At 39.6% G+C, this 12,447-nt stretch overlaps 1 protein-coding gene across 1 annotated transcript in view; it reads left to right on the top strand.

Annotated features, from left to right (window-relative positions):
* The first annotated feature begins 1,403 nt into the window (after positions 1–1,403).
* plcl2 (phospholipase C like 2) overlaps positions 1,404–12,447 on the top strand; it is a 43,470-nt gene continuing 32,426 nt past the window's right edge. Inside the window, exons 1-2 of the mRNA XM_026183506.2 lie at positions 1,404–1,754; positions 2,157–2,630. Of these exons, the coding sequence (XP_026039291.1) occupies positions 2,379–2,630 (252 nt within the window). The 5' untranslated portion in view covers positions 1,404–1,754; positions 2,157–2,378. The remainder of the gene's footprint in view (positions 1,755–2,156; positions 2,631–12,447) is intronic.

Raw genomic sequence — 12,447 nt, 5'->3', positions numbered from 1 at the left:
CACATAGTTCCCCGGGTATGACATAACACGAAACACTTGCCCAATGAAGGTGGCCGTTGTGCTTTTACAATAATCAGCTACGTTCACTCACAAGGGAGTTTCTGTGAAAGTGAGGAAAACCAACTTTACATTGTCTTAATTCCCTGTGACGAAAATGAAAACACAAATGCACTGTGTCATCCACATTCCATGTAAGACACAAATTATTCGACATAATGATTATCGTGGCTGAAACGATGATAAAAGTTCTGTTCCAATCATCCAAATGTTACCATAAAAAGAGGATTTGGGTTGGTTTGCACTGCATGCATGGTATGTTGTGTCTCCTTGGAATACGTTGTAACCTTTATTTTAGCTCAGACAGATAGGTAACATCCAACATTTATATCCATTTATGGCTGAAAAGTTTATACAAACCTGGAATTGAAATGCTGTTCAGTCACCCTTAGTTTACTCTCTGTATGTTCTTGGTGACTTTGTGGTGCTGTTGGTTTTGTGGCCTTTTTGCACGTACTTTTGTTTTGACTTATGTGACATAAGTCAGCAAGAAAACACTTAAACTATGTGAGAGTAATGTGAAAGGCATGTGGGTATTTTACAGTGTGTGGCACGCAGCCTTGTTTGCTATGTAGAAAAGTGAAAGTAATTGATGTGTGTGTGTGGGTCTAATATTTCCTGGTAGTCTACAGCACGGATTTCTAACTTATTTTAGTCAAAGTGCAACCTAATTTCAGCTTAAGTGGGTAAGCTCAGTAAAAACATTCTGTAATTGTTTATATTTAATCATTTAATAAGTAAATATTATTACACGTCCAAATATTCTCTTCTGGACATGAAGTAAAACTTTGAGAACTATTCAGCTCAGCCACAGGTAAGGTTTTTAAAAATTTTGCTCACATTTTTAAAAACCTTAAAAACCATTAAAAACCACATTTCTATAACTTTAAAACAAGGGGTATTACTTCGTACTTAATCATTTTTCTTATTTCCTGAGAGTAATTTATAACACTAATGATGAGCAGGTGAGGTCTTTTGAGATAAATAAGTGTGATTTCGTTGGCTGTACATGTACATTATATTTTACAGATCACACCGTAAAGTAATAAAACATTGAAAACATATTTGACACCTTTAAGAATTAAATCACTGGACTAGATCTATAAATACGTTCTGTATCTTTCAGTTTCAGCACCACCACAAAAGGACCGGTGGTACATGTTATTGATTAACAGGAGTAATTAAGGTTTATTCTGCAATTTTTACACTTTGCCAAACCATCAAGTGGACCAAACGGGACCCTGTGGTGTTCCAAACGGGACCCTGTGGCGGACCGGTACGAGCCCGCAGGCCGTATGTTTGGCAGCCCTTGTCTATGGGTTTGATTGACAGCTCGGCCTGTTTCTCCTGCTGCGCGTTCACGAGACATACACAACTTTGTTCCATGGAGACTACTGTATGCGCGTGATTTAACGGGAAATCAACGTTTTCGTTTCTTTCTCATTTTTCTTTTAAGAAAACGTAATAACCGCTGAAGTCTGACCTGAAAAAAAAAATTCAGGGGAAGCATTTCTCTCCTTCCTTTTTAGGGTTTTAGTTGGCTGGGAAAACTAACTTCAAACAGCTAGCAGGCGAGTGGAGTTAGCTGTAGCTAAGCTAAGCGCTGCTCGGCACACAGTAGTGAAAGACAGCCAAGGGTGCTGTGCTCAAAGAAGACGGGTCATTCATGGATAGTGTGGGACCAGGCGCTTTAAAAGGCAAGTACACAAAACCGACGAGCGTCACATGAAGCTAATCGTGACTTTAGTGGAGACGTTAATTGACCTGATAAGTTTCTGTTAACGTTATTTACCTTAACGACCACCGGTACGCTGGTGTGGGGGGGTTGTTATTATTGTTATTACAGTTAAATGGACCGTAATGGAGTCGCTGTGTGTGCGAACTTGTGCAGAAATGCACAAGAAAGCATGCACATAAATGGGGAAAAACCGGCTGTATTTGCTGCATTTGTGATGACAGCCTGTAGTGATTGCAAGTTAACATCCGCTTTCAGCGCACTGCTGAACGCCTTCTGTACAAAAGCTGCCACTGTTCACGTTGCTGTTGTTACTACTGTCATGCTGCCTAATTATGCTAATCGCTGTGGTTTCTCTCCACAGAGCACAATGCACGGAGAAAACCCCTCTCTCTGTAGGAACCTGTCAGCTATCTGCACCGAGAGATGATACGGCGTGATTTGGTGTAAATGTTACATCGAGGCAATAGGCCAGGCAGGAAATTGGGAGTACGGCTGAAACATACGGCTTTGTTACCCAGCAGCTCGTCAGCTTGTGTGTGTGTGTGAGAGAGAAAGGGAGCGTGTGTGTGTGCTCGAAGTGCCTATGGCGGAGTTTGAAGAGGACGGCAGCCTGCCTCCATTGAATCCCGACGATACTGCCGTGCCCAGCGACAACGCAGCTGGTAAGACGCATTGCGAAGTGTCGGTCTTGAATGGAGACTGTGGGATATCTGAAAATATGGTCGGCTCGGGATCCCTCGTCGCACCTGGCAGCCAAACCGGGGTGGACAACGCCAACACCTCTGCCGGTCTGGACACCAAATCTGAAATACCACGCAGGAGCAGCATTATCAAGGTAAACACTGAAGTTCAAGCCTCTGTGTTATACCATTCATTCTGGTGAGCCAGTGTGTTGCACATCTACGCAGGACACTGGATGTTGGAAGTTACTGTGCAGTCTCTTCTGTGTACATCTTTGGTTTTGTGCACCATGATTGCTGTGAAATTTTCACACAATATGAGCCAGTAATAGGAAGCACATCCTGTACTTTAAATATAATGTCTATAGCAGAGTGTATGTTGACTTTAGCTTGTATGTCAAGAAATTCTGGCTACTAAAGCACTTGTGCCTGAAGAGCCACGATACAGTTACCAGAAGGGAAGAAACAGACGTTTAGGTGAAGCATGTGGTTCAAAGTAATATGCTGTCTGTGCTAATTTAGGAGGGAAAACTAATGTGTGCAATAACAGAGATTAAATTGGAGAACAACAAATACCCGTAAATGAAAGCTGACTGAGGTAAAGTGGGGATGAGAGAGTGGAAGGGTAATGATAGTAGCTGGTGCTCTTAATAAAATGTTATGCACGACTAAAAATGTTTTATGTTTCCCTAGTGCTGTCTGATTATGGCAGATCAGACAGATTATTGTAATCATAGTAGTTACTCAGTGTCACTTACTGACTTTGGGAGCATCTTTCATTGCTTGAGGTTAAAAACATGTCTTTATAACAATGAACTATCTTGAACTTACTTCAACCAAACATGCCTCAGCTTGGCAGCTAGTGAATTTGGGCTTGCACCAAAGCGCTTCCAAACTTACCTGAAAATCACTAATTACTAATCCTGTTTTATTTTTCAGTACATCTGGTGGTACACAGCAACAACAACAAAAAAGTTGATAGTTAATTCACTGAACCTCATTTTCAAAAATATAAACAAATCGTTTTGCCTCAGTCTGCTGAGGCTGTCAATCAGAGAGGTCTTTTGTGTGTGACTGCTTTAACATTACGAATCATAAAACAGTCAGCTCCTCCAGTGTTGTCAGGATGCATGTCGAGCTACGCCTGACAAGAAGAACATTCCTGCATTGTTTGCGTGGCTTGTTGTAATCAAAAAGTTCTGCACTTCCACTCGTAGAAAACAAAAACCATACCCGATTTGAATTTCTTCATTCTATTCTTTATAGTCGTCTACTTGCGCACCTCTGGTCCACTTCCAACTACCAGCGCTGCCACCGTTTCCAACTGGAAGGAGTTGTAGAGCAGAAAATACCAAAGCCAATCTTCTCAAGCTGTGCAAAGAGCGGCTTGAGAAGGCTGGGTTTGCATTTTCAACCACTTCTCACATTTTATCTGTAAATTCATTTGTAAAGCAACCACTGAATTGTCTGATTAGAAATGATCTGCAACTTATGCACCATAAATCAAATTCATCATGCTGAATTTCTGTGTATGATCGACATGTTTTTGAACCCCCCACCCCCGCCAAAAAAAGAGAAACGTCACTGTTTCCTTAAGGCATGTTTTTTGCCAGAAAAATCCTGCACCTATGCACCAATTTTAAGATTAGTCCTGCACACTGTTATCATAGTATTTATAATGTAGAAGGTAACACGAGAAAATGCTGCTGGGAGAGAGCCATGTGGTCAGCGAGAGTCTGCGAGCAAGACTTAACATGTTCCAGGTGCTGATTCTGAATACTAATATGGCTGCTGAAATGCACAAGTGTGCATGTTTCTGCGAGGTATGCAAATACTAAACATTTGACACATACAGAGGTCTAATCTGCTGGTTCGTAATTTGATTTTGGTTCTCAGTCTAAAGCTTTGTCTTTTGGTTTAGTCACCTCATGGGTGTAGATGTTGTGAATATTGCTTAAGGGTATCAAAGATGATGACACTTCCTCACGTTGCACATTATGTCGAAAGCCCCAAGACATTTTCTTTAGCTAATGTCAGCAGCTCTGAATTGTAATTTTCCCCACTGCTACTGTCGTTGTCACAATGTGAGTCACAAGACTGCACTGGAGATGCTGTCTAGACTGAACAAACTGCTCACTACTCTGTTCTTCACATTATTTATACTGTCTGCCTGGTAAACGTTAACCTAGCAGAGACTCAAAATGGCTCCCAAAAGATCTCAGAAATGTGTGCCTTTTTAATTAAAATGCGTGTTTACGTTTGGCTTCTAGAGGTCAGTAAATTAGCTGTTAGACCAGGGATTTTATTTCCTCAGGGGCCTGCCAGATTTAAAATGCATGAGCCATGTGAGGAATTTATTCAGAGGCACCTATCAGAGAGCAGCGTGCTTTTGAGTGAAGTCTGTGTCCTAATTGTGCATTAACACAAAATGAGCACCCAGTTTTCGATCTGTGATGTTATACCTGAGGAAAGTTCCTCTGCTCTGGATGCAGGGCAGGGTTCAGGTGCTCACATTTTTGCCAACAGGTTCAGCAAGGAGGCAAATTCTTGGAAAATTGCAGCTGCTGAGCTTTGATGTTACCTGATGATTGACGGGGATAATATCGACATCAATCAATGGTGCAAAATTCCAAGTAATCTCTCACTATGCAAGAGTCCGTCTTAGTTCCCGAGAGATCTGAAGGCACGTGTTAAGAAATGCCCTGAATTCAGACACGTTTATTTAAATGTAATAGATATGAAAAGATTTCTGACTTTTTCTCTAAGATATTTTTGATTGAACTGAGAACATTTTGTCCAAGGAGAGGCAGAGATCGATGCTCTTCATGCAACTGTCCAATTTTAGTTAACTGGTCCAGCGATTTCCACATGATGGTGCAGTGCCAGGCTATCCATGCAGATGAGAAATCCTTCTTAAATGCTCAATGACCTAAATTCAATAACCGCCATATCAGATTGTATAACAGTAGCCTTCATGACAAAGCATAATGAAATATGTGAAATGTACCTCAGGTAGTTTGAAATGGTTTTGTGGCATTTCCTTCGCAACACAGTACGCAGATGGATAAATATCTAGTGAATCACAGCAGAGACAACTTACGACAAGTTGGAGACAAAACATATGTTACGGTAGGCCGCCATTAGGAGAAGTCAGTTGGGTAAAAAGATTTGTGTTCATACAGGAAGTGAAAATATTAATCAGCAATGGGTTAAAAAAAATTAAGAGAAAACCCCCACTAACAATAAAGCTAACTAAAGTGGAATTTATCTTCCAAATTTCCCCTTTTTAAAGCTGAAATTATTTAAAAAAACAAAAACAATTTAAGTTGCATACGTAAATGTGTCTGTGAATGGAAAATAAAACTGCAACATGCTAATCATTCACTGTTCCACTTGTGTGATGACTAAACTCTCTCTGAATATCCTGAGGAATACATCCAGTAAATCAAGAATGCAGCAAGCTGTGCCCTTGACTACAAGGAAATCCTTTCTTGCAGGTATTTGTTTTTGTTCCTGATAGGTATGACTGATCAAGTAATGCACTGAGATGTTGGTGGCGAAGGAGTAGGCCAGCGTTTACGAGACGGCTTGTTTCACACAATCACTTCTTGTTAAACTCTTTCTCTGAAGCGATGGGAGGATGTGGTTGGAACATCACCCACCATGGTGTCATAGTAACAGCTTGTAGTACCTCTGTGCTTAACAACTTGACTTCTAGAAAGGTTTCTGTGTCACATAATTAGTGTGGGTGTGTATACATGTGTGTGGTTAAGAGTTACAAGCCAGTGCACATTTAAAGCTGCATGGTTGGGGCCGTTCTTCCTAAATTACATACTGAGTCAAGCCAAAGTCCTTGGGTGACAAAATTACACCATTTGTTGAGCTTTTAATTTGGTGGTTGCTGAATAATGCTATACTCCACCCCAAATCTACGCTCAGACTGTCGCTCATCATCCCAGTGACAGAAAACTTTCATGTGCCAGGACCTCTATGGCAGCGGTCCCCAACCTTTTTTGCGCCACGGACCGGTTTATGCCCGACATTATTTTCACGGACCGGCCTTTAAGGTGTCGCGGATAAATACAACAAAATAAAACTAGTACCGGTACCGAAAAAAAGAAGATTTATTCATAACACACGTGAAAAGACCCAGGAAAACCGAGTTAACGATAAAAACGATAACAAAATAACGCTGAAAACCGATAAAAACCCTGAAAACCATACATTTCATACCTGAGCCTCAACTCTCGCGGCCCGGTACCAAACGACTCACGGACCGGTACCGGTCCGAGGCCCGGGGGTTGGGGACCGCTGCTCTAGAGAACCGGAGAGGGTTTGTGGAACCCTCGGAAGGTCTGTGATGGATTCGTTGACTAGACCAGGAGTCGGCAACCTTTAAGTTTATTGGACTAACAAAATTCCGTGTGGAGCCACAAAATATGTCTGAACCTTGTAATAAAAATAGAATGTTACCAAACCTGACTACTGTTCAGTGGGCTGTTTATGATTGTTGGTACCTCAACTTAGCATTGTCATTTTTATAGTTTTGTTCATTTAACTTTTTGCCTGTAGATGAATTGGGGGTTGCAGGCTGGCAGAGTTGTATGTGGGTTCAGAGTTACGAGTTCACAAGCTCTGAACTAAATTTTTCAACTCTGATACCATTAGTTAAACTGATCTTGCCTGTTTTTCATAATGCCAGTTAACATCTGCGTCTCAGATGTTATCCAGCTCCCTGTTACTAATCAGGGCTGCAGCATCCCTTACACTGTGATGAGAAGTTGCAAACAGTTCAGGTAAAAAGTAAGACGGATGACAGTCCTGCTAATGGTGCAGTTTTGCAGTGTGCTGCTCTAGAAAGACAGTAGTCATGTTTAAAATGATTGTTTTTTTTCTTCTTCTTCTTTTTTTTTTTTTTAAATGGATAAAAGTTAAGACGTATGAAGCTAGATGGTAGGACCTTATTTTACATAATGTTGACAAAAGCTGATGCATCAATGAATTTATTGGTTAATCTGAACTAACACATTTTGTCATCAAAGTCAGAGAGTAGCACAAACTAACCCATTGAGGAACCTATAGATAAACATGTCTCATTTTTAGCAAAGTAAATTCCTGTTTTTTCCAGTGGAGCCTCATGCTGATGCAGGGAAAATATTCTACATATATTGTATACTTAAACTATATTATTTATTTCTTGTAGACCGCTTAAATTGGTTTTGCTGCCGTCCATGTCAACGCTCGATCATGCCTTCAGTTTCTGTGCAGGTCGGTGCTTCTTTCTGCTTGGGGCTGGCTTTCTACCTGGTAAGATCAGTGGATCTGTGCTTCACACAGCCCCAGAGTGGAAGGAAGAAAAAACTATCACAGACTGAAACGAGGTAGTTTACCCAGTCAAGGGTAAACTACCATTGTTCTACCACAAGTCTGTTCTAATACAGTTGTTAAAAATGGCAGCAATTGTTTAATAAAGAAACCAACTGTTTAAATATTATCTAGATATTTACCAGAGTTTTGTTTGTGACATTTCGCATAGTTGCTTTTGTTGAAAATACTGAAACATAAAATGTCAATATGAATTTGGTCTGTAAAGCCTAGCCGTAGCTGAACGCAATGGAAAAACATGAAAAGTCACTCGTGCAGTGGAAAATAATGCAGCAGGAGAGATTAGAGTTATTTTTAGGTTATAGGTTTTCTTAATAATTGGAAACAGTTTTTACTGTTATGATTTCATTGTCCGGTGGCCACATCCTCTTTATGAAAGATGAAGTTTCTTTTTATAGTGATGTTTCAAACCCTCTGAAGGTTTGAAGGGATTTGAGAAAAGAAACACTTTCAGATAAAATGTACTTACTTGTAGCTACATGTAATACTTGTAGTTATGTGTCTTTAGGCTATAAAAAACCTAAATAACTTGGAAAATGAAGCCAGTGAACCTTTTTTTTAAAGGTTAAAAATCCAGTAATCTGTAGCTGTCCTGGTTTACATATTGAAGTGGACGCAGTGACGTGGTGGTAGGTTTCATCTTTAAACGATTGCGACATAAAATCCACAATAGTGGTTTATATATAACAAAGAGTGAGGAGACCCTCAATGACACCAAAACAAAATGTTTGAGGGCATTTCATCTGCATTTTTTCCCCCTTTTTATTGGGCTTGAGTGCTGTAAAAACATTTAGGCACTGGTTCTTGTGATTGTAGTGAAAACACTCTGTATACCTGGTTTGGAAGGTTGTGTCTTCACAGATGTATGCGCACATTCAGTAACAACTCTTCTTTGACAGCTTGAAATTTAAAACAAAAAGTTTATTTCTGCTGCTCCCAGTTTATCTACTGGGATATGGCTACTACTTTGACCAGTCCATTTTCTTTTTTTTTTCTTTTCTTTTTTAAGCATTCACCTGTGAAGCTTTTGGGTGGCAGTGCATCTCGTAGCTACACTTTTCTTACCCCTATGTCCCACCTCAGATCCTTTCGATTAAGTTGAATCACTCCATTACTTTGCTTTATAAACAACAGTTTTTTTCACAGCTCTGGTATGAGAAGAACACAAACTGTGATGTCCTTCTGTTAAAAGGGAAAACAATATGGCATTAATTATGGCGGACCAGCCGTGCTGTGAGTCCAAACAAGTTACGTCATGGTGATCTTCATCATTGTATCAGATTGCTGACTTAGTTTCAGTGGCAACTCATACAGCGGTGCTTTTCCATTTTTAAAGATCTACATTTACACAAACACTTTACATTACGTCGATGCAGAACACTGAATGTTTTCTAGCAGTGGTTGGGTGTGTAAAAGCAGACTGTTTGGAGAGAGTTTCCTCCTTATAGTGATGAGCACAGACTGTATATAAAAGATGAATGTAGCCACTGTGATGTCACCCATCAGTTTTGGTCTCTGCCATGTTGGTTTTTGGAGGCAAAAGGTAACATATTTGACCATGAGCTCAACATAATAGCTAAGGTTAGGTACCATAAAGCAGCAGTCCCCGAGCCCCAGGCCACGAGTCGCTTGGTATCGGGCGAGAGTTGAAGGTCAGGTGTGAAATGTATGGTTTTCAGGGTTTTTATCGTTATTTTTTTTTTTTTATCGTTTTTATCGTTAACTCTGTTTCCCTGGGTCTTTTCCCGTGTGTTATGAATAAATCTTCTTTTTTGGGTACCAGTACTGGTTTTATTTTGTTGTATTTATCCGCAACACCTTAAAGGCATAAACCGGTCCGTAGCACAAAAAAGGTTGGGGACCGCTAGCATAAAGATAAGAGATAAGATAAGATAAAACTTTATTAATCCCTCGGGTGGGTTCCTCTGGGAAATTCGGTTTCCAAAAGCACAGCACCGACAGAAGTTACAGTTACAGAATACACACACACACACACACACACACACACACACACACACACACACACACACACACACACACACACACACACACACATATATATAAATACAGAGACATATATAAATAAAATATACGAAGGGGATAAATAGAATAAATAGGAATAAAATAAAAATACAAGTGAAGTGTACAGATGTAATGCACACACATAAATATCAGGTAATTAGTATTAAGTACCAGACTATTAAAATACTAGAATTTCACTTCACAAAACTGAAACACAACTTGTTGGATAATACTGGTGTTATCACACGCTATTTAACAAATAATACTAGCACTCTCCTGCTGTTTCTTCTCAGCTCCTGGTATGCAATGCACATGCTACATTATGCACACCTTTTAAGATTTCAAGATCAGGTTTTATACAACTTGAAGACTGAGGCATCATTCAATGTCAGTCTTAGCTGGTAAATTCTCTGGCTTGTAGTGTTGTGAAAGTATTTCCTTGATTCGAATATCGATAGATATAGATTAAGGATGCTCTTATTATACCTGCTGTAACATACTGCAGTCATCAGTGTTTACCATGTTTATTAATAGCTTTTGAGCACTGGTGTTTCCCTTCTACACTCTAATTAACTGTGCTATATAATTACTGTTGAATGCACAGCCATACATTCTTCCATGTGAGTACTCACACTGGAATGTGTAAGTGTACAGTCACTGCTTGTCCTATTTTAAACGCCCAGAGAGAAATAAGTATGAAAATTAATTAGGGAAATGCAGTGTGAAAAAGAGTCTCAACAAACTTACTAGTCCCCGAGCAAGATACCAACTGATATAATCCTTAAATTCTGTAGTTTAGAAAAAAAAGAAAGACAAAAGGTCTGAAGTCTTGTTTAGGGCATGATTGAGTAAAGCGGGTGGCGAAACGCTTTCCTTTTTAAATATGATGTTGCAAGTGGTGGTGTTATTGCTGTTGCATTGTCACTTTAATTATGCATGCTACTATGTACTACTGAAATGTTACGACAGACGGGCCCATCATCATTTAGCCTGAATCTGCCAAGAAGAGATTTTTCTCAAATGGAATCTGAATTTATTCTTCTTCTTCAAAAAGTTACTTGAATAATGTGGTGTGCGTGCTGGAGTCTTATCCATTTGTCTGAACTAGTGCCGCTGGCAGCTGATTGTATAATTTATTGATGGTTTTTTGACAGCTGTCCTTGATGTCCTGCTGTGCGTCACACATCTAGCCGTTGTGTTTACGTATGCAAGGCAACTTGCAGAAGCACTAACCGGAATCACTGCCTATTAATTTACCAGGTCGGGTGTCACTGATTTGCACAAATGCTGTTTGCTTCACCAAGTTATTTCAGGGGTAGCTCAAAAAACTTGGCATCAAATACATTTCTACCACATTAACGGCAGAAGTCCTTCTATGCCCTTGTAATGGATGGCATTAATTTTATACTTTAATATGCAGTCAAGCATATTTTTCACAAACACATTTACACAGGATGATAGGTAGTCCTGTGAAAATTAAGTACACCCCATGGCTCAGTAGCTTGTATAACCACGTTTGGCAGAACTAAACTGAAGTTTTGTGGACATTTGTTAATGCACAGCTCTCTTCATTTCAGTTGAGATGAGGTCTGGACTTGGCTCACATGCAACCTAAAGGCAAGCTAAGCTGTGCTGCTATGTTCTTTTTAGAGAGAAATACTTTCTCCTGGCAAAGGAGCCATATTTTCTGTCAGTCTTTTTCTAACTGTAACTGTTATTAACCTTAACATTTTACATGCATGCATGTGGCCTGTAGAGGCCCGAAGAGCTCTTGAGTTTGAACGTTCTGACCTTGAGGTGAATTTGCTCTGAGGTCTTCTTCTAGGAAGATTTTGGCAGCGTGTTAAAACACACCAGAATGCCCCAGACCAACAAACTGCCAAAACCCCTGGTCACTCTTGCTGTTGACTGATTGTATTTGATTAGCTGCACCTGGCTGCTACTTGGCTTCTTAATTTCTATGGAAGCGTAAGACGGCGCTTTTCATTAAAAAACAAAACAAAAAAAACACTTGCTATCTGAATTAACAGGACATCTTAAAATCCTAAAAGAGCTTATGTTGACTTTAAAGCTTGATTTCATTGTTAATGATGGCTCACATGATTTTTTTTTTTTTTTGTAAATGTAGTTTTCTCTTGAAATATTGGGATATACTTGTGCCTTTGTCTCTTGAGTCAACATCATTGGACACCACGTAGACTCTGTGGATGAATTTTGAGTGAATTACCCCTAAGTGTATTAAGGGTTTGCTCTTTATTGCTTATGAAATCAAGGTTTCAGGGCATTAGAGGCTTTCTGGGATTTTAACATGTCTTGTTCATTCAGAAAAAATGGAGTAATAAAATTTGAGTTTTGGAATTTTTGAGATAATTGTTTCATTAATTCAGGAAAACAAGGCTGCTTTTGTCAAGTGAAAGCACTGTCTCTGTAATATATTAATTTAATTTCAAATGATTCAATAATGAAAAAAATCCTCAGATAAATTGATTATGAATACCGTTTTTGCAGCACTGCTATAGACTTCATGCTTTATTTTCTGTTGTCCCATTAGTTCTTTTAACGTGG

This window comes from Astatotilapia calliptera, chromosome 11 (assembly GCF_964374335.1).
Source record: "Astatotilapia calliptera chromosome 11, fAstCal68.1, whole genome shotgun sequence".
Classification (NCBI taxonomy): Eukaryota; Metazoa; Chordata; class Actinopteri; order Cichliformes; family Cichlidae; genus Astatotilapia; species Astatotilapia calliptera.
This window is presented reverse-complemented; position numbering and strand designations above follow the sequence as displayed.